This window comes from Rhinopithecus roxellana, chromosome 5, assembly GCF_007565055.1.
Source record: "Rhinopithecus roxellana isolate Shanxi Qingling chromosome 5, ASM756505v1, whole genome shotgun sequence".
Taxonomy (NCBI): Eukaryota; Metazoa; Chordata; class Mammalia; order Primates; family Cercopithecidae; genus Rhinopithecus; species Rhinopithecus roxellana.
The window spans coordinates 60998411-61026367 of NC_044553.1; the positions used below are offsets into that span (position 1 = coordinate 60998411).

At 46.2% G+C, this 27957-nt stretch overlaps 1 protein-coding gene and 1 pseudogene across 4 annotated transcripts; both read left to right on the forward strand.

Annotated features, from left to right (window-relative positions):
* Window positions 1–1045: 1045 nt before the first annotated feature.
* On the forward strand, window positions 1046–27378 carry C5H14orf93 (chromosome 5 C14orf93 homolog). Of its 3 annotated transcripts, none has more exons than XM_030929678.1 (7): window positions 1046–1194; window positions 13348–14070; window positions 16209–16529; window positions 23858–23919; window positions 24140–24243; window positions 26263–26375; window positions 26644–27378. In XM_030929678.1, the coding sequence occupies exons 2-7, from the start codon at window positions 13474–13476 to the stop codon at window positions 27061–27063; spliced, it is 1617 nt and encodes a 538-aa protein (XP_030785538.1). In that variant the 5' UTR covers window positions 1046–1194; window positions 13348–13473; the 3' UTR covers window positions 27064–27378. The 3 variants fall into 3 exon arrangements, with proteins under 3 accessions (XP_030785538.1, XP_010376678.1, XP_030785539.1); XM_010378376.2 differs by having other exon boundaries at window positions 1048–1111; window positions 13103–14070; XM_030929679.1 differs by lacking the exon at window positions 1046–1194 and adding an exon at window positions 12023–12232.
* Window positions 22301–23155, forward strand: LOC115897384 (annotated as a pseudogene). Its single transcript, XR_004057166.1, has one exon. The product of XR_004057166.1 is annotated as a 40S ribosomal protein S3a pseudogene (transcript).
* Window positions 27379–27957: the final 579 nt, after the last annotated feature.

Genomic DNA, 27957 nt, shown 5'->3' on the forward strand with positions numbered 1-27957 from the left:
TAGCCAGGCGTGGTGGCACGTGTCTGTAATCCCAGCTACTCGGGAGGCTGAGGCAGGAGAATCGCGTGAGCCTGGGAGGTGGAGGTTGCAGTGAGCCGAGATCGCATCGCTGAAAAAAAAAAAAAAAAAAAAAAGGCAGGGTGGGTGCATCACCTGAAGTTAGGAGTTGGAGACCAGCCTGGCCAACATGGTGAAACCCTGTCTCTACTAAAAATACAAAAAATTAGCTGGGTGCGGTGGCGCGTGCCTGTAGTCCCAGCTTCTTGGGAGGCCGAGAGCTTCTTGGGAGGCTGAGGCAGGAGAATCGCTTGGGCGGGGTGGTGGTGGGGGCGGAGGGGTGGAGTTTATAGTGAGCAGAGATGATACCACTGCACTCCAGCCTGGGTGACAGAGCAAGACTCTGTCTAAATAAATAAATAAATAAATAACAGATAGGTGAGTGGGACCAGATTATGGCTGGCTTAAAATCCAGGTATACCAGCGGTCTTCCAGGAAATAAAGAGGAACCATTTTAGTTTTGAGAATGTGGTCTGAGCCAGGCAGAGAAACTGGGAGCTCTGGCTGAAGTGTAAGACTACTTTGCCTTTCTTCAGAAAAATGTTCCATACTTGAACGTTCATTTAAACGTGGGGGTGTTAAGTAACACACGTGACCCAGAGACATTCCACCTGGAAACCCGGAGTAGGGCCCATGCACCAAGTCCCTGATGTTTAATCGCAGTCTAGAATGTTACTGACTAGTTCGCGCAATTTAACAAAGTGTCCGGAGGTCGTTCACTGGATTGTTATGCTAGTGACTGGGCCTTGTTTCACCGAGAAAAAAAGATGGGAAAGAGTGAAAGGACGGTGAGAAAGTGAAAGGGAGAGAGGTGGGGAAGGTGTCTGCCAAGGTCCAGGCGAGGTTGGGGGTCGGCGGTCCGGTGGCCCTCAGGGGCCCCCCCGCCCGGGGTTGGCGCCTCGGGCGCGGCGCGTGTGCTTGCGGGCGGGGCGCCCAGCGGCCGCGGGCGGCCAATCCGGGAGGGCGTCCGGGGAGGGGCGGGGCTTGCCGGCTCGGGCTCCGCGAGTCCTCCTTTTTGCACACACACGAATACAAAGAGCCATACGACCTTCGGGTATCCTTTTTCCATTTTTTTCCCTCCTTAATCTTGTGTGTGTTTTCAAATTTTTAAAAATAGCGATCTGTAGCAGTGCTGGGGTGAGGAAACTGTTGCTAAGGGGAATTTGCTCTTTCCCCCATTTCTTTTTCTGTCTCTCTTCCTCTTTCTTTTTCCTGGTCAAGGTTTTAAATATACCAAGAAGTTGAGAAGCAGGATGGCCGTGTACAACCGTTTTCAGCCAAATTTATAGTTTTTTTTTTTTCAAATCACATTTTAAGAACTGGTAGAGTTTTGTGGTTGAGGGACTTGAAAAATTTAGCCGCTTGGGAAGTACAGATTTTTTTAAGCGGGCTGAAGGGATAATGTAAATTTCTGCCACAGGCAACATCGAAGGAAGCAGAGAGAGATTTGAGGCTCCCACAGAAAGCCGTGTGCGTGCTTTTTACACACCCACTCCTCAGAACCAAAACCAAGTGGCTGGGATGTGGCACTTCTCCAAGGCCAATAGGTTAATATTGGGATATAATAATGGAGACATTCATTTCCCTAGGGAAGGGGGACAGACCTTACAGTGTGTCTTTCACACACATTTTCATTAGAACATTTGTGTGTGTGTATGTGTGTGTGTTTCTTGAAACAAATTTGTAAAGTTATAATTTGGGGTTATTTGTGTATATGTACAATGTGTGTGTATATGTGCCATATCAGATTTTATTTTCAAAAGTGATATATCTGGTTTTATGTGTGCAAAGTATCCCCTAGGATGTGAATTTTTTTTCTGTTGTCTTCCCAAATGTGATCAAAACATTTTGTGTGCAAAGCAGAGCTTAGAAGAAATCCTATGCTCAGCATACTTAGGCACTTTCTATGTGCATTTACTATATTTTTCTGCTCCTAAAGGATCAGAATAATGAATAATTAAATAATTGCCAAGGAGTATATAGTCCATGTGGCAAATGAGAGTAGGCAATTTATTGAATCTGTGGTTCAAAGCCTTCAGTGACTGTTTTGCCTAAGTGGTTTTGCTTTTTATTGTCTCACGTTCTTAAATGTACAGCTGTGTATATTTTGGCCTTTATGTGTGGTTTGGTTGGTGTGTTCAGAAAGGAAGTTCTTTCTTGGCTTTTTGACAAAATGGTCGTTTATTGGTTGGAATCTATTCGAAAAGCTCCACAGCTGGCAAAGTATCAGGAAAAAAAAATCCAGTCAAGTCTGATTCTCAAAAACTGTTCATGGTGATGGTGATAGGGAGCCAAGAGGATGCAAAGGCAAATAATAGAAGGGATAAGAAATGCCTTTTGGTTATCATGTTGCATTTTTAGAATGGAAAACCTTCTCCTCATTTCTAAGAGTCACAGAAAAAAAGTATGTGAATTAGAGAAAAACGGGCTCGCAGAGCAGAACCTCCTGTTACAGGAGCCCTATTTTCACTTCATTCTGTTACAGAATCACTGTCTCCTCGTTAGAAGTCGTATGGAAAATATCTGTATCCAAATTTGTATTCGCAGATTGGAGTGAAAGCATAGGAGGTATATGGGGTGCTGAGGGAGAAACTGGAATGTCACAGATGCAGTGACAACCAGGAGATTAAAAAGAAAGGATCTACTGTAGAATTTAAATTTCATTACAACAAAACCTCTGTATAATAATGCATTTCTATTACACAGCTAGCGTCCTATTCTATTTCAAGCAGTATTTGACTCCTAAATACCGACTGCAATAAAAGTACTTGTACAAATTTGTAACAAAAGTGGCCCTGTTTGGGCTTTCTGGGTTTCTTACTTGTGCTGAGTGTATTTTTATTCTCTAACAATTCAAGTCAGACCAGTGCTTAATAAATACTGGCTCGACTGTGGATTATTCCACAAGTTAAGGCCTGCATTTCTTTGAAATCTAGTCAGATTCTAGTGACCTTTGTGATCTCGGCAGTAGTTTTTTTTGTTTTTTTTTAAACGGAGTTTCGCTCTTGTTGCCCAGGCTGGAGTGCAATGGCGCCATCTTGGCTCACTGCAACCTTCGCCTCCTGGGTTCAAGGAATTCTCCTGCCTCGGCCACCCGAGTAGCTGGGATTACAGGCATGTGCCACCATGCCCAGCTGATTTTTGTATTTTTAGTAGAGACGGGGTTTCACCATGTTGGTCAGGCTGGTCTCCAACTCCTGACCTTAGGTGATCCGCCCACCTCTGCCTCTCAAAGTGCTGGGATTACAGGCGTGAGCCACCGCGCCCGGCCAGTGACGGCAATTTTTAATGGAGTTTTACCCTTTTTAGCTCTTTTCCACATCAATACAGGTCATCACATATACTTTTTACTTTACTTTTTAGCTTCTCAAAAAATAAGGAAGCTCTCCCCAGAACAGTGCAGAGCCCGTGTCCCTGATTTCCTAGGCCATTTGATTTGTACATCCAGGAACGTAGGGTCATATCCAGTTACTGCTTTTTCTTTCTTTTGTAAGAAAGGAGATAATTCCTCGCACATATATATCGTTGGCTTGGCCTTCCAAAGCAAAGCAAAACTAAACTCTGTTGATTTTGCCTGGGAATCCTCGGGGCCCCTAGTATCGGAAACTTAAAAACTATGAGCTACTAATTTGCAGGTGACATGTGAAAGAAATGTAACCGAGGCCAGCAGTAACTAAAAGTCGGCCACCACCCAACGTGTGACGCCGATTTGTGGCCACTGTGCTTATAATCGTGTACACACAGGTTTCTGAGCAGCAGGGAACAAAAGCAAGTAAACAAAAACAAGCTAAAGATGGCGTCTGACGGCCTTGAAATAGCCTCCCAGTCTTGTCCCTCCCTGAGGAGGCCCCTCCCCTACCTGACTTTTTGAGTGACTGTTGTTTGCAGCCAATAGTGTCCGTGACCCTGCTCCCCAACCGTCGTATAACCGCCAATCACCGGGAGCTAGAAGGCAAGCGGGGCGGTGTCTCCCCGCGTGCGCGAGCTAGCCGGGTACACGGGGAGGCGCCGCGGATTCCTCTGCGGCGCTTCCGCCTCATCCCCAGGCTAGCTGAGTCAGCCTGTGCGGTAGCGCCGGGCACACGCGGTAGAACAACCGCAGGGCTGCTAAGCTGCACCTCCGCGTCAGTTCTCACGGCGAGCGCCGCCTTCAGCCCAGGTTGTCAAAGCTCTCGGGGCTACGTAGTCTACCCTCCCCGGGGACCCGGCGAGATCCCCAGCCGCTCCTCCGGCCGCCCTGCTCTCCGCAGCCCTCCCGGGAATGACCCCCTTTACCCGGGACTCCCAGAGCGCACTGTATGGTTGGGCACAGTGGCGAGTCACCCTGCCGCCTGCGGCCTCTTGAGCAGTCGCCGATCTTTGCCGCCCGCGTCGCTGCGATCGCCCTGCCCGTAGCTGAATCACACTTACCCATCGGAAATGGTTCTGCGGTCCCTGGGGTCCACCTTGTCATCCTTGACTAATATTTAATCAACTAACATTTACCAAGTTCTTGCTGGCACAAGAGAGAGTTCTAGGAGCTACTTTTTAATTTTTCAGTTTCTCCATAAATGTAGTGAGTCCCTTACATTAGGCAAACCTGAAATCGGAAATATTAATCTTACCAATGTAATCTTAGCAAATGTAAATAAAAAGGACTGTGCTATGCTGGGTTAAAAATTCTCATCCTGTTATAGAAATATACGTGGAATTTTCAGATTACATGGAATCCTTTTAAGACCGCATTCGGCCTTCTGGGTCTACAGTTCTGTTTTTTACCCCTAAAAATAAAGTATTGGATTTTTTGCAGATCATTAGACGAGTCACTCTTTTAAAATGTGGGAAAATAATATTTTGTGATATTTACTTAGCTGCTCTTGTGTGATAAGGAGCTCATTTCTGATAAAAATAGGTTTTGAGAGAACCTTTTGACAGGTGAGCCATTTTGCACCTTGAAGTGGAGGAGTAGGACTGACCAACACAGCAGGAGTTTTAAGTGGCCATTTACCTTATTTATTTCTTAAAATGAAGATTATGATATGAATTGCCATGCTTTCAGTAATCACATTTAAGGAAGTCTATTGCTAGCATGACCCTGAATGAGTCAAGCGCCCATTGTAAAAACATATATCATCTGAATGATACCATATCGTACACATCTATTGAATAGTGAGAAAACTTTTATTTTTCATAGTTTGGAGGTGAACTCAGTCATGCAGAAAATTCAAACTCAGAATGGGGAGAAAGCAAGCAAGGGAACTGCCAAGAGTATGATATATTTAGTCCTAACAAAAATGTGACTTGGGAGGAAAGGGATAGTTAAAATTATGGACAGTCTTACCCTCAACTGTCTGTCTAAAGGAGATGAATTTTCTTTCTTTTTTATCTGAATATTTATGAAAAATACCAAAAGTACTGGAAAGTACATTTTTAAGGCTCATTTCACATGTATTTAAATTAGACCAATACTGAAATGAACCCCAAATGCATATATTTTTTGCAAACCTAAGTGTGACATCTACTGTCATTGCTGTGTTGGCAACTCATCCCAAGATTGAAGATCTTTTTCTGTTTTTTAGAACTAGTCAGTTGTTTTCAGGACTGTCTACATAACATGTTGCCATCAGTTGAAATTTAAAATGTTAAATAAATACACATCACTAATATACTGGTGTCTCCTCTTTATTTTTTTATTTATTTATTTTTTTTGAGACGGAGTCTCGCTCTGTCGCCCCGGCTGGAGTGCAGTGGCCGGATCTCAGCTCACTGCAAGCTCCGCCTCCCGGGTTTACGCCATTCTCCTGCCTCAGCCTCCCGAGTAGCTGGGACTACAGGCGCCCGCCACCTCGCCCGGCTAGTTTTTTGTATTTTTTTTAGTAGAGACGGTGTTTCACCGTGTTAGCCAGGATGGTCTCGATTTCCTGACCTCGTGATCCGCCCATCTCGGCCTCCCAAAGTGCTGGGATTACAGGCTTGAGCCACCGCGCCCGGCCTCCTCTTTATTTTTTAAAGACTGGGTCTCGCTATGCTGCCCAGGTTGGTCTCAAACTCCTGGGCTCAAGTGATCCTCCTCTCCTCCCAAAGTGCTGGGATTATAGGCATGACCCACCATGCCCAGCCATGGTATTTCCTGTCAACTGCCTCATTTCTGTCATTCTGGTGGTGGTGGTGGTACCATCCTGTTACTCTTAGGCTTATAATCTTGCAGTTGTCTTTAACCAGTTATCTCTATACCCCATCTCTATACCTCTGTCAATTCTCCTTACCTTACTATATAAGCCCCTTTGCTCTGACCTCTGACATGTACCCTGTTAAGTCCTGTAATTTTTTTTTTCCCTAGAATGTCTTACTACCCTATCAGTTCATCTGATACATTGCTCAAGGCTCAACTGGAAGCTTTTATTCTGTAAGAACTCTTTCTCAGTATGATTTCATTTTGTTAATCTTTCTGTTATTTTGAACTACTCAGAAATTTTTCAATCTATACCATATTATTAGGACTTGCGTGTATTTCACTTTGTTATTTATTTGTTTATTTATTTATTTTTGAGACAGAGTTTCATTCTTGTTGCCCAGACTGGAGTGCAATGGTGCAATCTCGGCTCATTGCAACCTCCACCTCCTGGGTTCAAGTGATTCTCCTTCCTCAGCCTCCCGAGTAGCTGGGATTACAGGCATGTGCCACCACACCTGGCTAATTTTGTATTTTTAGTAGAGACAGAGTTTCTCCATGTTGGTCAGGCTGGTCTCGAACTCCCGACCTCAGGTGATCTGCCTGCCTCGGCCTCCCAAAGTGCTGAGATTACAGGCATGAGCCACTGTGCCCAGCCTCACTTTGTTTTTTAGATAGTCCATGTTTAGAACATCCCATGTTCTTAAGACATTCCCATCTGAAATACACTTTAAGTGCCTTGTAGGTAGAGACTTTGTCTTCCTTTCATTTGAGTACTTAGTAGGTGCAATCCATTTTGGTGAATCATCCTTTAACATGGCCTTACATATAAAAACTTTTGAGCCTGGGCACAGTGGCTCACACCTGTAATCCCAGCACTTTGGGAGGCCAAGGCGGGCAGATCACTTGAGGTCAGGATTCATTAGTCAGTTGTGGTGGCGCACGTCTGTAATCCCAGCTATTCGGGAGGCTGAGGCAGAAGAATTGCTTGAACCTGGGAGGCGGAAGTTGTAGTGAGCCAAAATCATGCCACTGCACTCCAGTCTGGGTGACAGACCGAGACTCTGTATCAAAATAAATATATATATATATATATATATATATATATATATATATACACACACACACACACACACACACACACACACTTTGGCCGGGTGTGGTGGCTCATGCCTGTAATCTCAGCACTTTGGGAGGCTGAGGAGGGCAGATCACAAGGTCAGGAGTTCAAGAGCAGCTTGGCCAATAGGGTGAAACCCCATCTCTACTAAAAATACAAAAATTACGCGGGAGTGGTGGCACACGCCTGTAGTCCCAGCTACTGTGGAGGTTGAGGCAGGAGAATCCTTTGAACCTGGGAGGCAGAGGTTGCAGTGAGCCAAGATCACGCCTCTGCACTCTAGCCTGGGCGACAGAGCAAGACTCTGTCTCAAATAAATAAATAAATAAATAAATAAATAATTTATATATATATATATATACCTAAAAACACCTGCCCGCACTCACCAGCTCACCTTCTTTTTTTTTTGAGCCGGAGTCTCGCCTTGTCTCCCAGGCTGGAGTGCAATGGGTGATCTCAGCTCACTGCAACCTCTGCCTCCTGGATTCAAGCCATTCTCCTGCCTCAGACTCCCGAGTAAGTAGCTGGGATTACAGGCATCGCGCCACCATGTGTTGCTAATTTTTTTTTTTTTTTTTTTTTTTTGTATCTTTAGTAGAGACAGGGTTTCACCATGTTGGCCAGGCTGGTCTCGAACTGACCTCAGGTGACCTGCCCGCCTCAGCCTCCCAAAGTGCTGGGATTATAGGCGTAAGCCACGGTGCCGGGCCCAGCTCACCTTCTTTAATGGGGATATATGCAGCTAATGAAATTAATGTTTTGTTTTCAGTCATGTATCCAGCACTTAAGTAGTTACCTGGTTAGTAAATATAACATGAAATATTCGTTTATTACCTGGTGATCCCAATTTCTTTCTATAATATAAAGTTTAGGTGACAGACTATAGCAAGAGGCTGGGAAATTAAGTCAGCACTAGTGTCCATGGAAACCAAAAAAGAATTATTTGAATGCCCATTGTACTAGACCACACTGTACCAGGTTTTTATAGGCAAGTTAATTCAAGAAAACACTTATTTGTTGCCCTGAATGTGATGTTTTAAGATGGACATAGTATGGTAATATACAAAGTAGAAAAACAGAAGAGAAATTGAGGAACAAATTGAACTCACAATAGGAAAATACATTTAGCATTAAAAACTAGCATAAGCCGGGCGCGGTGGCTCAAGCCTGTAATCCCAGCACTTTGGGAGCCCGAGACGGGCGGATCACAAGGTCAGGAGATCGAGACCATCCTGGCTAACCCGGTGAAACCCCGTCTCTACTAAAAAATACAAAAAACTAGCCGGGCGAGGTGGTGGGCGCCTGTAGTCCCAGCTACTCGGGCGGCTGAGGCAGGAGAATGGCGTAAACCCGGGAGGTGGAGCTTGCAGTGAGCGGAGATCCAGCCACTGCACTCCAGCCTGGGTGACAGAGCAAGACTCCGTCTCAAAAAAAAAAAAAAAAAACTAGCATAAAATATTATCCTTAGTCTGAGACCAAGTCATGATAGCAAGTAAATTCCAAATACTCAATTACCTTTCTAATTTGCATCATAGAAGATTTTGTACCTATAAATGCATCCTCATAGACTTGAGGAATAATGTATTGTTTCTTAGAAATTCAATATTAAATTTGGGGGCAAATTTCCCCAAATTCTGTTTCAAGCCATTGCATTTTATTCAAAATTATGGAATCAGGAGTCAAGGTGGTGGCTCACACCTGTGATCCCAGCTACTCAGGAGTCTGAGGCGGGAGGATGGCTTGAGACCAGGAGTTGAAGACCAATCTAGGCAACATAGCAAGACCCTACCTCTTAAAAAAAAAAAAGATTAAGGAATCAGGATGGGTGTCCAGGGTGGGAACACAAAAGATTACAGGAATAATCATAATATCATGTAGCCATTACTAGTGGAGCACTGACCATGTGCCAGCACTCTATAGGTGCCTTACATATATTATGTATAATCTTCATAAAAAACACTCAAAGTAGATAGTGATGAGAAAACTTGTACTCAGAAAAGTGAAATAATTTACTCGTTCACGCAGCTTATACATGGTGCAGCCAGGGGAGAACCTCATTTTTATTTATTTATTTATTTATTTATTTATTTATTTATTTATTTATTTATTTTTTGAGACGGAGTCTCGCTCTGTCGCCCAGGCTGGAGTGCAGTGGCCAGATCTCAGCTCATTGCAAGCTCCACCTCCCGGGTTCCCGCCATTCTCCTGCCTCAGCCTCCCGAGTAGCTGGGACTACAGGCGCCCGCCACCGTGCCCGGCTAGTTTTTTGTATTTTTTAGTAGAGACGGGGTTTCACCGTATTAGCCAGGATGGTCTCGATCTCCTGACCTCGTGATCCGCCCGTCTCGGCCTCCCAAAGTGCTGGGATTACAGGCTTGAGCCACGGCGCCCGGCCAAGAGAACCTCATTTTTAAAAAATTTTTTTTTGAGATGGAGTTTCGTTCTATCACCCAGGCTGGAGTGCAGTGGTATAATCTCCGCTCACTGCAACCTCTGACTCCTGGGTTCAAGCAATTCTCTTCCCTCAGCCTCCCAAGTAGCTGGGATTTCAGACATGTATCACCATGGCTGGCAAATTTTTATATTTTTAGTAGAGATAGGGTTTCACCATGTTGGCCAGACTGGTCCCGAACTCCTAACCTCAAGTTATCCACCCACCTCAGCCTCCCAAAGTGTTGGGATTACAGGCGTGAGCTGTCGTGTCTGGCCACCCTTTTTTTTTTGAGATGGAGTCTTGCTCTGTTGCCCAGGCTAGAGTGCAGTGGTGTGATTTTGGCTCACCACAAGCTCTGCCTCCCAGGTTCACACCATTCTTCTGCCTCAGTCTCCCAAATAGCTGGGACTACAGGCACCCATCACCACGCCCGGCTAACTTTTTGTATTTTTAGTAGAGACAGGGTTTCACTCTGTTAGTCAGGATGGTCTCGATCTCCTGACCTCGTGATTCACCCACCTTGGCCTCCCAAAGTGCTGGGATTACAGGCATGAGCCACCGCCTGGCCTTTTTTTTTTTTTTTTTTTTTTAACCTGCAATACAGTGCTGTTTTGGAAAGATGACCAAGGAAAGACGACCAAGGAAAGACTATTTAAGGAAGAGGGGGCCGGGCGCAGTGGCTCACACCTGTAATCCCAACACTTTGGGAGGCTGAGGCGGGTGGATCACTTGAGGTCAGAAGTTCGAGATCAGCCTGGCCAACATGGCAAAACCCTGTCTCTACTAAAAATATAGAAATTAGCCATATGTAGTGGTGCGTGTCTGTAATCCCAGCCACTTGGGAGCCTGAGGCAGGAGAATCACTTGAACCCAGGAGGCAGAGCTTGCAGTGAACCGAGATCTTGCCATTGTACTCTGGCCTGGGCAACAGAGCGAGACTCCGTCTCAAAAAAATGATAAATAAAAATAAAAGAGAGGGGAAGAGCTTGAGGCAGGCTCAACACTGGTAGGGGTAAAAGCCTCTTGCAAGAAAGAGTAAGTGCGTGAGGCAACAGAGTTTGGTACCAGAAAGGAGTTAGACAACTCACCCAGTGTCCCAACCTGATGCATCTTAGTAATTACTGATTTTACAAATGCTGAACGAGCTGGCAAGCATTTGAATACTATTATTTATTATCACCAAAATATTCTTTTGCCCACAGCATCCATGTTTAAGAGCAAACTCCCTGCATGATGTAGGTTAAAGAAAGAATTAAAAAGAAAAAACTCTGCAGGAGAAGTGTAGGCCCTTATTTAGGAAGGAAAAGAATACATAAGTGATTCATCTATAAATTGACATAGAATCGCTTAGTGCTTTCCTTTAACCTTTAGTTTTAATTTGGTTTAACCTTTAGTTTCAGGTTTAACTGTGCCTTCCAGTGACTATAATGACAAGGAAGCTGTAAATGTATTTGAGTTAAGTTTTTGTGAGAAGTAAGTATCTGGCACAGAAAAAGCCATTTCTTCAACATAAAGGGTGGAAAGAGCAAATTAAAGACTATTCTTTGATAACCACATGTAATTAAAATGCGTTGTCAGATTTATGTTTTAGTACCTCAGAGGCATTGATATTGCCTGTTTCTGAAATGAGATTGCCTATTCAAAAAGAAAAGAAAAGAAAACCCTCAATATATAGAAAATTCTCCTAACCTCCTACTCTTCTTTTTTTTTTTGAGGTGGAGTCTCGCCCTGTTGCCAGGCTGGAATGCAGTGGCATGATCTCGGCTCACTGCAACATCTGCCTCCCGGGTTCAAGTGATTCTCCTGCCCCAGCCTCCCAAGTAGCTGGGATTACAGGCACCCGCCACTATGCCCGGTTAATTTTTGTATTTTTAATAGAGACGGGGTTTCACCATGTTAGTCAGGCTGGTCTCGAACTCCTGACCTCAGGTGATTGGCCTGCCTCAGCCACCCACAGTGCTGGGATTACAAGTGTGAGCCACCATGCCCGGTCTCTCGTCTCCTTTTAATTGTAATGTTTTAATTTACAGGGTAAGAGAGAAATGCATCTCTCAGGGAAATTGTAAACATACTTAAGGTTTTGACATGGAGCATCAGAAGGATTTTTTTTCTACTATCAAGTATTATTTAGAAAATTACAATATTTATTAAGTTCCCTTGAGTGTTCTCAGTGGTACAAATCAACTTCTTTACTCCTTTTTTTCTCTCCTGGAGTAGTTTAGTTGCTTAACTACAGTAATTTAAAAGAAAGGCAGTTTGGTTTATTACTGACATTCTGGTTTCTCCTTTTATGGGGGCTAGTCATGCAGGCAAAGTGGCAGCATAGCTGTTCAGACATTCCTGTTGAATTTTGGATCCACCCTTAAGGAGTATGAGAAATGAAGATAAGGGGCCCCAGAGGTGATTTCTCTGGGCTCCTGGCTGGAAGACTCAGGACAGCTAGTTTCCATTACAGAGGCTCATGGCCCAGGTATACGACTATGTGGGAAAGGGGGCTGTGCAGCCCTGGGGTTACCCCTGCTCAATTCCTTGATCTTTTCATTTCATTTCCCTGCCCTCATCCCCAAAGCATTAATGATATAATAGTGAGAAGTTGGTGACATGCTGAGGGGGGCAGTGATGGACGTATTCCTTATTTAGGAGTTTTACTCTAAATGCATTTGTATGAAAATTACAGAGAGGGTAGAATCATGATTGTTGTGATTCTTTTTTTTTTTTTTGAGACGGAGTCTCGCTCTGTCACCCAGGCTGGAGTGCTGTGGCCGGATCTCAGCTCACTGCAAGCTCCACCTCCCAGGTTCATGCCATTCTCCTGCCTCAGCCTCCCGGGTAGCTGAGACTACAGGCGCCGCCACGTCGCCCGGCTAGTTTTTTTTTTTTTTTTTTTGTAGTTTTTAGTAGAGACGGGGTTTCACCGTGTTAGCCAGGATGGTCTCGATCTCCTGACCTTGTGATCCGCCCGTCTCGGCCTCCCAAAGTGCTGGGATTACAGGCTTGAGCCACCGCGCCCGGCCATTGTTGTGATTCTTAATGTCAACAAAAAGTGGTATCAGGTAAAAAAAAAAAAAAAAAAAATACAACACTACATTGAAAGTAGCAATAACTGGATTCTGCTGTTATTCCTCTGACCTTGAAAAAGACATATAACTTCTCTGCATGTCTCTTCTCTGGACCTGGAGTAATATATGTTTCCTAGTGCTGTTGAGTAGATGAAGCATTCTGAACTCCTTAAGGAACAATGTCAAAGCAATGAAATTCAGTACCATTATTACAGTAAAGATGGTGAGGAGGAGGAGGAGACAGATCTACATTTTCTTCCTTAATCATCTAATCTTTCCAGATGCCGGAAGGTCCTTCTGATCCCTTCCCTGTTCCTTAGGTTGCACTAGTCGGGGGTTCCATGCTTGGGGGCAGAAGGAACGCTCTCTACCCTCTAAAACCGTTCATCAGGAAGGCCTTGATTTGTGATGTGCTAGGAGAGCACAGGATCTGCAAATAGAAGGCACCTGTCTCCCTTCTGCAGGCGGAGGAGAGGCCGCCGTGGACTGTGTGCTTCTTCATGGCTTATCTACTCTTCTTTCACAGACCCTACAGCTTGGGCTCCTCTGACCATCCTCATTGAGAAAGGAAAGTGAGTCAAGAGAAGTCGATGATTCCTACCTGTTGGAGTGGCCCAGCAGTGTAAGCGTGGTTGTTACTGCCCCATCCACCATGTCCTTCAGTGCCACCATTCTCTTCTCCCCTCCCAGTGGCAGTGAGGCCAGATGCTGCTGCTGTGCCTGTAAGAGTGAGACTAATGGAGGCAACACAGGCTCCCAGGGTGGGAATCCTCCTCCCAGCACCCCCATCACAGTGACTGGACATGGCCTGGCTGTTCAGAACTCAGAGCAGCTCCTGCATATTATCTACCAACGGGTGGATAAGGCAGTGGGTTTGGCTGAAGCTGCTCTGGGTCTTGCCAGGGCCAACAATGAGTTGTTAAAACATCTCCAGGAGGAAATGGGTGAGCTGAGGCAAGGGAAAGTGTCCACCCCTGATGAAGACGGGGAAAGCCGGGCACATAGTTCCCCACCTGAGGAGCCTGGGCCTCTCAAGGAAAGTCCCGGGGAAGCCTTTAAGGCTCTGTCTGCTGTGGAAGAGGAGTGTGACAGCGTGGGTAGCGGCGTGCAGGTGGTGATTGAGGAGCTGCGGCAGCTGGGAGCAGCCTCAGTGGGGCCTGGGCCTTTGGGCTTCCCAGCAACTCAGAGGGACATGCGGCTCCCGGGGTGCACACTGGCTGCCAGCGAGGGTCCCCCCCTGCTCAATCCTGTGAGTATGGCAGCAGAGGGCTGCTGCTCGTAAGTGCTTTTCCTGGCCTTTCACTCTTTTTCCTTTCTGTTCTTTTTTTTCCATCTTTAAACCTTTTGTTTGTATTTGTGATAAAGCAAAACAGTACCAAGTTTCCTTTTCCTTCAGGGATAATCAGCTCTCCTATTTTCTTCCTGAACCATTAGCCTCTTTGGCAGAAGGTCCTTTTTGCTGTGTGTAGTGACAGGGTGCCTTTCCCTCTCTCTCAATAGCTCCGCATGGCACCTTTTCCTCCACAGCTGTCTCAGCTGCTCCATGGGCTCTGCCTCTCCTGGTGAGGATGCCTGCCGTGCACAGACGGCTCATTCATATTTTATCGCAGGCCCTCTGCTTGCCAAGAGGAATTCAGTACAAAGAGAGATGGGAATGTACAGGGGAGAGAGGCAGAGGTGGAGAGAGGAGGAAAAAGTGAGAGGAGAAAGATAAAGATAACAGACGACAGGTATAGGGAGGGAAAGAGACAAGTAGAAATGAAGGGCTAAGGGAGGAGAGAAAGTGAAAAAAGGGAGCACAGAAGAAAGGTGAGTCTATGTGGAAAGAGAATCTACACCACAGGAGACAGACTATGACGTAAGGCGAGAGGGAGGTAGAGGAAAGGAAATAAAATGGGAAATGAGAAAAAGAAATGGCCAACTGAGTGTTAACAGTAAGATAATAACACATAGGGAGAAAGAGGGAAGAAAAGAAGGAAGCAAGCAAGCATATTTTGTGAGCAGGAAAAGACATAGATGTACATTGTGCTATTTCAGTTTCTTTACTGCTTAAGGGCCATATGAGCAGGAAAATCCTGGCTGAGTAGAGTAAGAACTGCAGAATGTCACACATGGAAGTATGAAAAGGAGATGGAGCAACTATAGAGATCTTAGAGATAGGAAAATAACAGATGTGGTGCCATTTGAGAGACGGTGGGAGTTCTATCAGCTCTCCTCCACCTTATTCTCTGTCTGTCCTCTCTTTTTCTCCTCCCCCCACGACAAGACATAGACACCCCAGTAAAGAGTAAAGGAGCAGAACACATGGAGTAGATGGGAGGGATGAAACTCCCAGCCCATCTGCTGGATCTGAGAAATGAATACATAACCCCCCTCTCCCCCTCCAGTGTAACACAGCAACTGGTCATTGCTCTCCTGAAGGCACAGCCATATGGGTAATGGCCACTGCTGCTCACCCCAGTCTGTGGCTGGTCAGGACTCTCAGTTGTTCCAGCTCAAGAGAGGAGGACCTGGAAGGTGGGAAGCAGGAGGGTACCAGGCCAGGCATTGCCCTGAGCTGTGGGTTCTTTGAGGCAGGAAAGGCTTCCAGGCTGTCAGGATGGAATTAGATTTCACAGTGCAGAAAGCAGCTCGCAGGTCTATAAATCTCAGCCTCCTCCCCCGCTTCTTTCTCTGTGTGTGTGTGTGTGTGTGTCTCCCCACTTTCAGTGTTTTGTTTTCTTGACTGCAGAAATCCCCCCTCCTTTCTTCCTCCCTCTCTCCCTTGCTCCCTCCTTCCTTTCCCGGCTCTGTATGTCCTTGATTGAGGGCACAGGCAGTCAGGTAGATGTCAGGGGCTATGACAGTCGAATGTGGCTGGGGTAGGATCAAGGTGAGGGCATGGACTGACTCTGGGAATGGAGGATGGGTGAGGGGAGCTGTCACTGCCAGTCTCTCTTATAAATTTCTGACTTTATATCTTCCTCCTTTGCTCATTTTTCTTTTATGTCTCCTCTTTATTGTTGTCACTGTTTTGTTTTCTTACTCCTTCTCTTGCTTGGTTTCACTTCTTCTCCCAGTCCTTTCAGACAAAACACTTACCTAGCTACATTTCTTAAATCCAAGAGCTATCCATAAATGACGATTCACAAACAGTGTCAGAAACATGCTTTCTCCTTGTGAGCAGCCCTACGGTAACACCCCAACATGAGAGGCCCTGTACACACAAGAAATATTTGCCCAACACTCATAGAAGTCCCAGAGAAACAAGCCATTGAGCATTAAAGACTGTGCTAGAGTCCCCCTTCTTTCCACTTTCTGTTCACTATTCTTAGCCAAAGAATGATGGTTAACCAGGTTCCCCTAAGCCTGGCTGGCTAATAGGCTATTATTTTTTTACATTCTTAGCTGGTGGATGATTACGTGGCCTCTGAGGGTGCAGTACAGCGAGTTCTGGTCCCTGCTTATGCCAAACAGCTCTCACCAGCCACACAACTGGCAATCCAGCGGGCAACCTCAGAGACAGGACCAGAAAATGGAACCAAGCTGCCACCACCCCGCCCTGAGGACATGCTCAATGCCACTGCTGCGCTGGACAGTGCCTTGGAAGACTCAGGCCCTGGGAGTACTGGGGAGCTGAGACACTCTCTAGGGCTGACTGTTTCCCCATGCAGGACCAGAGGAAGTGGACAGAAGAACTCCAGGCGCAAGCGGGATCTGGTACTCTCTGTGAGTGAGCTCAATTTCTATAAATTTTTCTTCAGTCTGGAAAGATAAGTGAAGAGTGAAGGGTGGGTTGATTTTAGGCCCCCCATATTGAATGAATACTATACTGAATCCTACCAGAGTGGGAGGGATAAGGAGAGAGGTTATTCTGTAACACTAGGGATAGGAAGTCCCCTGCTAAACATCAAACTTTTAGACTTTTCCAGATAATGTGGTATCTTCCTTTATATCACATCTCCTGCTGTCCTTTTTTTTTGAGACGGAGTCTTACTCTGTCACCCAGGCTGGAGTGCAATGGCGCGATCTCAGCTCACTGCAACCTCCGCCTCCCAGGTTCAAGTGATTCTCCAGTCTCAGCCTCCTGAGTAGCTGGGATTACAGGCACATGCCACCACGCCCAGCTAATTTTTGTATTTTTAGTAGAGACCAGGTTTTGCCATGTTGGTCAGGCTGGTCTTGAACTCCTGAGCTCAGGTGATCCACCTGCCTCGGCCTCCCAAAGTACTGGGATTACAGGCTTTAGCCACCATGACCAGCCTTCCCAGTGTTCTAATAATCCTGATGAGAAGATCTTTAAGGGATTGAGCAGATTGATCACCAAAGGGTAACTCTGGAAATTGCCTGCAAATTAAGCTAGTGTGCAGAGTAAGTGGCAAGGGACAACTTGGGTGGAAAAGCAAGTAAAGCTGTCCTGAGGTAGTCTCAAGCTTCAGAGATGCAGTCACTAGACCTTCAGCTCAGTTATAGAGGTTTGGAGATTCCAGTCATCCCAAGAGCTCTTAGCCAGGAAGGGACTGGCCTGAACCAGGTCTGCTTAAAAGCTTCTTGGAGTGGCTGGGAGCCCAAAGAACATCCTGCTGAGCTGGGAGTCCCCATCCTGGCAGCTGACCAAACCTAGAGAAGTTCTAGGGCAGCAGTTTTCAACCTGGGGTGATTTTACTCCCAGGGGACATTTGGAAACATCTGGAGACATTTGTGATTTTTTTTTTTTTTTTTTTTTTTTTTTTTTGAGGCGGAGTCTGGCTCTGTCGCCCGGACTGGAGTGCAGTGGCCGGATCTCACAGCTCACTGCAAGCTCTGCCTCCTGGGTTTACGCCATTCTGCTGCCTCAGCCTCCCTAGTAGCTGGGACTATAGGCGCCCGCCACCTCGCCCGGCTAGTTTTTGTATTTTTAGTAGAGACGGGGTTTCACCGTGTTAGCCAGGACGGTCTCGATCTCCTGACCTCGTGATCCGCCCGTCTCGGCCTCCCAAAGTGCTGGGATTACAGGCTTGAGCCACCGCGCCCGGCCGACATTTGTGATTATTACAACTGGTGGGTGGCTGGGGGCAGGGGAAGGAGAATGCTACTGACATCTAGTGGGTGTTCTGCTAAACATCCTACAGTGCATACGACAGCCCCCATAACAAAGAATTATCCAGCTCAAAATGCCAGTAGTGAAGAGGTTGAGAAATCTTCTTTAAAGTGACCACAGTCTTTGGGATCAACTCTATATGCAAAAACTTCTTTTTTTTGCTTTCTTGAGACAGGGTCTCACTCCCATTGCCCAGGCTGGAGCGCAGTGGTGTGATCATGGCTCATTGCAGGTTCGACTTCCCAGGCTCAAGTGATCTCCCACCTCAGCCTCCAGAGTAGCTGGGATTACAGGCATGCACCACCACACCTGGCTTATTTTAGTTGCCCAGGCTGGTCTCACAAAAGCTTCTTTCTGACAATCATGGGGATATTGTTTTTAGTCTCGCTCTGTCATCCAGGCTGGAGTGCAGTGGCGTGATTTTGGCTCACTGCAAGCCTCCCAGGTTCAAGCGATTCTCCTGCCTCAGCCTCCCAAGTAGTTGGGATTGCAGGCGTGCACCACCACACCTGGCTAATTTTTGTATTATAGTAGAGATAGGGTTTCACCATGTTGGCCAGGCTGGTCTTGAACTCCTGAACTCAGGCAATTCACCCACCTCGGCCTCCCAAAGCGTTGGGATTACAGGCGTGAGCCACTGCGCTCAGCTGGAGATATTCTTTAGCCATACAGTGTTCATATGGACTATAATGAGTTTATAGTTACAATTTTCATAAAAGCAGGATTTTCCATCGTTTGCATTCCACTTGTGCCTGCTGCCTCCAGAGAGAGGTACAGCGTTGAGTCCTGGCTTCTTCCTTCCCTTAGGAGAGTGTGGTGGAACTGAAGACCTGCAGGAAGGACAGTATGCTCACTCACCATCATGCTCTCTCTATTCTGTGCTTGAGAAGGATCTGGAGGACCAGTCAGGGAGTTTTGCTGCTCATCATGGAGGAAGGCTTAAAATGTTCTTGTGGCAGACTGTGGGTTTAGAGGGGGAGGGACAGTTGTTCCAATCTTTAGCTCTGGGACAGAATCAAAGAGGCATCTCTCCAATCGGCTGGGGCTCTTGAGGATTGCTGCTAGGGATCCTATAAACCAAAAGGATCAAACCAGAATTCTTTAATTCCTTGGAATGCTGCAGATCCCAGCCACTCCTTGGGGAAATATTTTTAGCTTATTCAGGAGGTAGGTGAGCCAACAGCCTTTACACTCCTCACACTTACTGTCTCGAGTATTTTCCCTTTCCATGTCAAGCCTGTTTTGATTTTTATCAGCTGATCTCTTCAAAGCCACTTGAGTTAGAAGCTATGTAACTCCCTTTTTTCTTTCTCCTTTTTTTTTTGCTTTTTTTTTTTTTTTGAAACTCTCCCAAATACTTTCTGAAACATTCACCCATTCCTTTGTGATTCCTTAAGTGTGGACTACTGAGAGGTAAAATGACTGTGTTGAATATGCAGCTAGTATAATAATGGTCCTTTTTACAGAGTGGAGACCCTAGCCATAAAGAGTTGACAATACTTTCCTAAGTTGGTATGGTGAATCAGCCATAGAGGTAGAAGCATAAATTGGGGATTTCTGAATATGGAGCTGAAAAGTCCTTGGATTAGGATATGAATCTGTCATTTTGGGACTGGGTAATTTCCACTGACTGAGGGAGCTTGGGATGAAAATATAATCAGAAACAACACAACTAAACTTAATTGAAGGAAATGTAAAACCCTGCATTAAGGCTGGGTGTGGTGGCTCAGGCCTGTAATCCCAGCACTCTGGGAGGCCAAGGCGGGTAGATCACCTGAGGTCAGGAGTTTGAGACTAGCCTGGCCAACATGGAGAAACCAAATCTCTACTAAAAATACAAAAATTAGCTGGGTGTGGTGGCGTGTGCCTGTAATTCCAGCCACTTGGGAGGCTAAGGTAGGAGAATCACTTGAACCTGGGAGGCGGAGGTTGCAGTGAGCTGAGATCACACCACTGCACTCTATCCTGGACGACAGAGCAAGACTCCATTTCTAAATAAATAAATAAATATTTTAGGTGCTATTATGGGCAAAACTGGGAACAGATTTTGAAGCATCTAAGGCAAAACTTTTTCTTTCTTTTTTTTGAAACAGAGTCTCACTCTATTGCCCAGGCCGGAGTGCAGTGGCACAATCTCAGCTCACTACAACCTCCGTCTCTTGGGTTCAGGCAATTCTCCTGTCTCTGCCTCCCGAGTAGCTGGGACGACAATCGCACGCCACTATGCCTGGTTAATTTTTGTATTTTTAGTAGAGATGGGGTTTCACCATGTTGGTCAGGCTGGTCTCGAACTCCTGACCTCAGGTGATCCACCTGCCTTAGCCTCCCAAAGTACTGGGATTAGAGGCATGAGCCACCACGCCCAGCTGGCAAAACTTTTTAATGAGTGAAAATGTTCGACAATAGAATAAACTGACTCAAAATGGAGAGCTCATCATTAGATGGGTATAAACAAAGTGGAAAGACAGCCTGTTTAATGATGTGAAAGGGAGATTCGGTAATATAGCTTCCACGGTTCTTTCACATTCACATTTCTGTTATTTTAGATTTCTGTTTTTCAGACCATTGTGTATATACTCCTGAGATTTGTGGTAACACACGAGGGGATATATAAAGCCACAGACAAACCCAGGGCTTTTTCCTGGGTCATCAGTTTTACTAGCAGATTCCAGAAGACTGCCAGGCTGGGTGGCTCATGCCCCTAATCCCAGCACTTTGGGAGGCTGAGGCAGGTGGTTCACGAGGTCAAGAGATCGCGACCATCCTGGCCAACATGGTGAAACCCCGTCTCTACTAAAAATACAAAAATTAGCTGGATGTGGTGGTGGTGTATCTGTAGTACCAGCTACTCGGGAGGCTGAAGCAGGAGAGTCGCTTGAACCCGGGAGGTGGAGGTTGTAGTAAGCCGAGATCGTGCCATTGCACTCCAGCCTGGCAAAAGAGTGAGACTCTGTCTCAAAAAGAAAAAAAAAATTTTTCAAGAAGACTTTTTTTTTTTTTTGAGATGGAGTCTGGCTCTGTCGCCCAGGCTGGAGTGCAGTGGCGCGATCTCAGCTCACTGCAAGCTCCGCCTCCCGGGTTCAAGCGATTCTCCTGCCTCAGCCTCCGGAGTAGCTGGGACTACAGGTGCCCGTCACCACGCCTGGCTAATTTTTTGTATTTTTGGTAGAGATGGGGTTTCACCATGTTAGCCAAGATGGTCTCCATCTCCTGACCTCGTGATCCGCCCGCCTTGGCCTCCCAAAGTGCTGGGATTACAGGCGTGAGCCACTGCACCCAGCTAAGAAGACATTTTTATATTAAAAGAAACAGACCGGGTGCGGTGGCTCACGCCTGTAATCCCAGCACACTTTGTGAGGCTGAGGTGGGTGGATCACAAGGTTAGGAGTTTGAGACCAGCCTGACCAACATGATGAAACCCCGTCTCTACTAAAAATACAAAAATTAGCTGGGCGTGGTGCCAGGCACCAATAATCCCAGGTACTCAAGAGGCTGAAGCAGGATAATCATTTGAACCTGGGAGGCGGAGGTTGCAGTGAGCTGAGATTGTGCCACCCGCCTTGGCCTCCCAAAGTGCTGGGATTAGAGGCATGTGCCACTGCACCCAGTGGGCAAAACATTTTAACAAGTGCACTCCAGCCTGGGTGACAGAGCAAAACTCTGTCTCACAAAAAAAAGAAAAAAAAAGAAAAAAGAAAAAAGAAATACAAATACATTTTGAAGAAAAAATTTAAATGTGCAAGAGTAGGGGCCAGGTGCAGTGGCTCACACCTGTAATCCCAGCACTTTGGGAGGCCAAGGCGGGTGGATCACGAGATCAGGAGATCGTGACCATCCTGGCTAACACGGTGAAACCCTGTCTCTACTAAAAATACAAAAAATTAGCTGGGCGAGGTGGCGAGCGCCTGTAGTCCCAGCTACTCGGGAGGCTGAGGGAGGAGAATGGCGTGAACCCAAGAGGTGGAGCTTGCAGTGAGCTGAGATTGCGCCACTGCACTCCAGCCTGGGTGACAGAGCAAGACTCTGTCTCAAAAAAAAAGAAAAGAAAAGAAAAGAAAAAAAGTGCAAGAGTAGAGGACTTAAAGAAATGTTCGGCCGGGCACGGTGGCTCAAGCCTGTAATCCCAGCACTTTGGGAGGCTGAGACGGGTGGATCACGAGGTCAGGAGATCGAGACCATCCTGGCTAACACGGTGAAACCCCGTCTCTACTTAAAAAAAAAAAATACAAAAAACTAGCCGGGCGAGGTGGCGGGCGCCTGTAGTCCCAGCTACTCGGGAGGCTGAGGCAGGAGAATGGCGTGAACCCAGGAGGCGGAGCTTGCAGCGAGCCGAGATCGCGCCACTGTACTCCAGCCTGGGCGACAGAGCAAGACTCCATCTCAAAAAAAAAAAAAAAAAAAAAAAAAAAGTTCACGTCTTTCGGCTCTCTGACCAGCACCATGGCAGTTGGCAAGAACAAGCGCCTTACGAAAGGCGGCAAAAAGGGAGCCAAGAAGAAAGTGGTTGATCCATTTTCTAAGAAAGATTGGTATGATGTGAAAGCACCTGCTATGTTCAATATAAGAAATATTGGAAAGACGCTCGTCACCAGGACCCAAGGAACCAAAATTGCATCTGATGGTCTCAAGGGTCGTGTGTTTGAAGTGAGTCTTGCTGATTTGCAGAATGTTGAAGTTGCATTTAGAAAATTCAAGCTGATTACTGAAGATGTTCAGGGCAAAAACTGCCTGACTAACTTCCATGGCATGGATCTTACCCGTGACAAAATGTGTTCCATGGTCAAAAAGTGGCAGACAATGATTGAAGCTCATGTTGATGTCAAGACTACCGATGGTTACTTGCTTCGTCTGTTCTGTGTTGGTTTTACTAAAAAATGCAACAATCAGATACGGAAGACCTCTTATGCTTAGCACCAACAGGTCCGCCAAATCTGGAAGAAGGATGATGGAAATCATGACCCGAGAGGTGCAAATGACTTGAAAGAAGTGGTCAATAAATTGATTCCAGACAGCATTGGAAAAGACATAGAAAAGGCTTGCCAATCGATTTATCCTCTCCATGATGTCTTCGTTAGAAAAGTAAAAATGCTGAAGAAGCCCAAGTTTGAATTGGGAAAGCTCATGGAGCTTCATGGTGAAGGCAGTAGTTCTGGAAAAGCCACTGGGGATGAGACAGGTGCTAAAGTTGAACAAGCTGATGGATATGAACCACCAGTCCAAGAATCTGTTTAAAGTTCAGACTTCAATTAGTGTCAAATAAAAAGTGCTATTTGTGGAAAAAAAAAAAAAAAAAAAAGAAATGTTCACTTGGCTGGGCGTGGTGGCTCATGCCTGTAATCCCACCGCTTTGGAAGGTCAAGGTAGGCAGATCACCTGAGAGCAGGAGTTTAAGACTAGCCTGGCCAATATGGGGAAACCCCATCTCTGCAAAAATACAAGAATTAGCCAGGCATGATGGCAGGTGACTATAATCCCAGCTACTCGAGAGGCTGAGGCAGGAGAATTGCTTGAGCCTGGGAGGCGGAGGTTGTAGTGAGCCGAGATCGCGCCACTGCACTCTAGCCTGGGTGACAGAGCAAGACTGCGTCTCAAAAAAAAAAAAGAAAAGTAAAAAAGAAATGTTCACTCGCAGTACTCCTGGTATATACTTGCTTTCTCTGGTATCAGGGGTATGTTCATGGAAATGTTTGAGACCCTCTGCCCTAGTGATCACACTACTCAGGAGCAGAAGTAAGGCCAGGGATGATCCTGGAATCCTGACACACATGAAATGAAAAGTCAGGGAAGACCCCACTTGAAATAGTAACTTGGATAGGCTCTTGGCTTAGAAAGGGCATCTACTGAAATGGTACCTAGGCTCTGGGAAGGATTCAGGCAGAGAGCCCCTTAGGGATAATGCCTTTTTACAGTAGGGACCAGAGGAGAATTTTTATAATATCCACTCTTGGCTTGATTATGTTTTCTTTTTTTCCCCTAGAAACTGGTCCACAATGTGCATAACCACATCACCAATGACAAGAGATTCAATGGGTCTGAAAGGTATGGTCCCCTTGAGGAAAAAGAATGAGAAGGTACTTTGCTAAGGACAGGGAAGTAGAGGGGGGTGCTCCAATACAGCAATGAGACTCAGGCTTTGATCTCACCACACCTTCTTAGGCCATGGAGGGATTTGCCACAAAGTTGATTAGTGCCGGGTACCTCTGTTTGTCTGGCTCTTACAAAGCCAACAACCTTATTCATTCTCTTCTCTTTGTGGCAGCATCAAGTCCTCTTGGAATATTTCAGTAGTGAAGTTTCTTCTGGAAAAGCTCAAGCAAGAGCTGGTGACTAGTCCCCACAATTACACTGATAAGGAGCTAAAAGGTGAGAAAAACTGGTTTAACTCCTATGCCATCCTTTCTCCCCCTCTCCTCCCACTCCTCTTTCTTGGTCAGAGGAGAAGAGGAATAATAGAGATGATTTAGGTGGTTTTGAAAATAGTGGATTTGAAACTTTTTTTTGGCTATTCTCACCTAAAATATATTAATAGAATTATCTCAAATTGCCTGTTTATTTCCCTCTCAGTCTGAAACGAAAATGAGAGAAGGAAAGGACTAGAACACTATCATGTATTCTGTTTATGCAGGTCTTGAATCTAAGGTGTTATAAGAAGGAGGAATCTAAGGTGTTATGAGGAGGTGTTATGTTCAGAAGCCAGGCCTGCCCCTTGGTCCCTAAATATTATTTCCCAGGCTTTCTCTTTCCTTGCTCTCTTTTGTTATTTGTAGCTAACACTGCAGTATTACGAAAGCTTCTGCTGAAAAAGTACTGGTAGGGCCAGGTACCGTGGCTCATCCCTATAATCCTAGCACTTTGGGGGACCAAGGCAGGAGGACTGCTTCAGCCCAGGAGTTTGAGACTAGCATGGGCAACATGGCGAAACCCCATCTTTACCAAAACAAACAAACAAACAAAAATAACAAAAATCAACTGGGCGGGATGGCATGCATGACATAGTTCCAGCTACTTGGGAGGCTGAGGCGGGAGGATTGCTTGAGCCTGTGAGGTGGAGGTTGCAGTGAGCCAAGATTGTGCCACTGAACTCCAGTGTGGGCAAACCTTGTTTCAAAAAAAAGAAAAAATACTTGTAATCTTATATCAAGAGTGGCAATAGGGGTAGATTGTTATTGTTTTTTAATTTTTTTTTTTTTTTTTTTTTTGAGACGGAGTCTCGCTCTGTCGCCCAGGCTGGAGTGCAGTGGCGCAATCTCGGCTCACTGCAAGCTCCGCTTCCCGGGTTTACGCCATTCTCCTGCCTCAGCCTCCCGAGTAGCTGGGACTACAGGCGCCCGCCATCTCGCCAGGCTAGTTTTTTGTATTTTTTAGTAGAGACGGGGTTTCACAGTGTAGGCCAGGATGGTCTCGATCTCCTGACCTCGTGATCCATCCGTCTCGGCCTCCCAAAGTGCTGGGATTACAGGCTTGAGCCACCGCGCCTGGCCATTTTTAAATTTTTTTTTAAATAGAGACTGAGTCTCACTATGTTGCCCAGGCTGGTCTCAAACTCCTGGGCTCAAGCAATCCTCCTGCCTTATCAGGAGGCCTCCCAAAATGTTGGGATTACAGGTGTGAGCCACCACGCCCAAGAAGGGGTAGGTTTTATTTGGTGGAGGGAACTGGGAGACACAGGAGCAAGTGGAGTTGTCTTTTTCCAGTGGGAGATATTTGAGAGGAGTTAGTGTTGGAGGTGGAGGTGGGCAAAGAAAGCTAAACCAATTAGCCGGCCATGGTGTGTGCACCTGTAGTCCCAGCTGCTCAGGAAGCTGAGGCTGGAGGATCACTTAAGCCCAGGAGTTTGAGGCTGCAGTGAGCTATGACCATGCCACTGCCCCCAAGCCTGGGTGACAAATCATAAATAAATAAAAAAAAAAGAAACCTAAACCAAAGAGGAGTGAATAGATGCTAATGTCTATGCCAAGAAAGCCCAGCATCTAGGCCAGGTGCGGTTGCTCACGCCTGTAATCCCAGCACTTTGGGAGGCTGAGGCAGGTGGATCACCTGAGGTCAGTAGTTCGAGACCAGCCTGACCAAAATGGAGAAACCCCGTCTCTACTAAAAACAACTGGGTGTGGTGGCACATGCCTGTAATCCCAGCCACTTGGGAGACTGAGGCAGGAGAATCACTTGAACCCAGGAGGCAGAGGTTGTGGTGAGCCGAGATTGTGCCACTGCACTCTAGCCTGGGCAACAAGAGCAAAACTATGTCTCAAAAAAAAAAAAAAGCCCATCATCTAAGTAGTGATCCCCAACCTCCCATTCATTAGTGTTAGGGCAGAAAAACGGGCTGAGGACCACTACTCTAGAGGACCCTCCTTCTTGCTCCCTTCCTTCCCTCCCCCTCAGGAGCCTGTGTGGCCTACTTCCTCACTAAGAGGCGTGAGTATCGCAACTCCCTGAACCCCTTTAAAGGCCTGAAGGAAAAAGAGGAGAAGAAACTTCGAAGTCGCCGATATCGGGTAGGTTTCTAGGCCTTTCTTTCAAGAAACTAAACTCTAAACCCTTCCCTAAGTGGGAAGGGCCAGAGGACATGGCATCTGAGAATAGGGTTGAGAGCCAGGAATGTAGGAAGATAGAAAAGAACAGTGAGCCAGTGCTAAGATCTGACTTGGGAACTGGGTTCACTTAGGCACAGATTTTACACAGCCTTCCCCACCAAACCTTTTCCCCAAATCTAATCCACAGAATGTTTACCTTCCTAATCTATCTTCTGGGTTCCTGCCTTAGCTTTTTGCCAATCGATCCAGTATCATGAGGCATTTTGGACCTGAGGACCAACGTCTGTGGAAGGATGTGACAGAGGAGCTGATGTCAGATGAAGAAGACAGTCTTAATGAGCCAGGTGTGTGGGTGGCCCGCCCTCCCCGTTTCCGGGCCCAGCGCCTCACAGAGCTCTGCTACCACCTGGATGCTAACTCTAAGCATGGCACCAAAGCCAACCGTGTGTATGGGCCTCCCTCAGACAGACTGCCTTCTGCTGAAGCCCAGCTCCTTCCACCAGAACTTTACAATCCTAATTTCCAAGAAGAGGAAGATGAGGGAGGGGATGAGAATGCACCTGTCTCCCCATCTTTTGACCAACCCCACAAAACCTGCTGTCCTGACTTGAACTCATTCATTGAAATCAAGGTGGAAAAGGATGAATAAAATCTACAGCCAAGAATAACTTCTGCCATGCCCCATGTCTTAGAAATAGGTGGCCATGGGGCTTCACAAAATAATGAGATGCTCTGTGCAGTCTGAGAAAGCACATTTGCCTCTTTTTTTTTTTACACAGTCTCTACCGGAAATGGAAGCAGAACACTCTGGTGGGATAAAAACTTATCTAGAAGGGGAGAAACTCCCTCCTCTGTGAACAGTAAGCTAGAAAATGTTTATTCCTCAGCATAAACAGTGTCTCGGAGAAGCCTGGGATGAGAAAAGGAGGAGGATGGGTCCAAGAAACATGAGGCCTTCTTGACATATGCCCCGTCTCTGAGTTGTTTCTGCCCCTGCCCAGTTCCACCCAAAGCTCTGAGGAAGCCTCCCAGGTTGCACCTTTTGCTTCCCCATGACTACTGGTCTTGCTCTGCAGTGGAACCTGAACAGGACCAGTCCAGGTTAATACCGCCACCTGGTGGGCAGTTTCAGTCATGAGCTTGAGTCTTCTGACCAGAGGAACACAAGTTCTCACTATTGGGGAATTGGGATCCTGATGTAATAGCTATTGCTTATTGAATTACATGAGGAAAATTTTACTGTTCCTATCTTGCCGATGAGGAAATTAGGCTTAAAGAGTTCCCATGTCTCACCGGCAGCGTCTCTCCCACTATGTGACCAAGCAAAATACACAGCTTTGCAGCTATTTCTTGGTCCTGTTAGCCAAGCTGTATTTTGAAGAAGGGGTGTGCATTTTGGATGGATTGAAAAGCAAAAATGGCTTTATATTTATTCATTCTTACAACAAATATTGATTGCTTTACTAGGTGTCAGGTACTCTGCTATGGTTGATAAGGTTGGACGCTGTACAGATTTTTTTTAGTCTAGTCAGGAAGCCAGGCA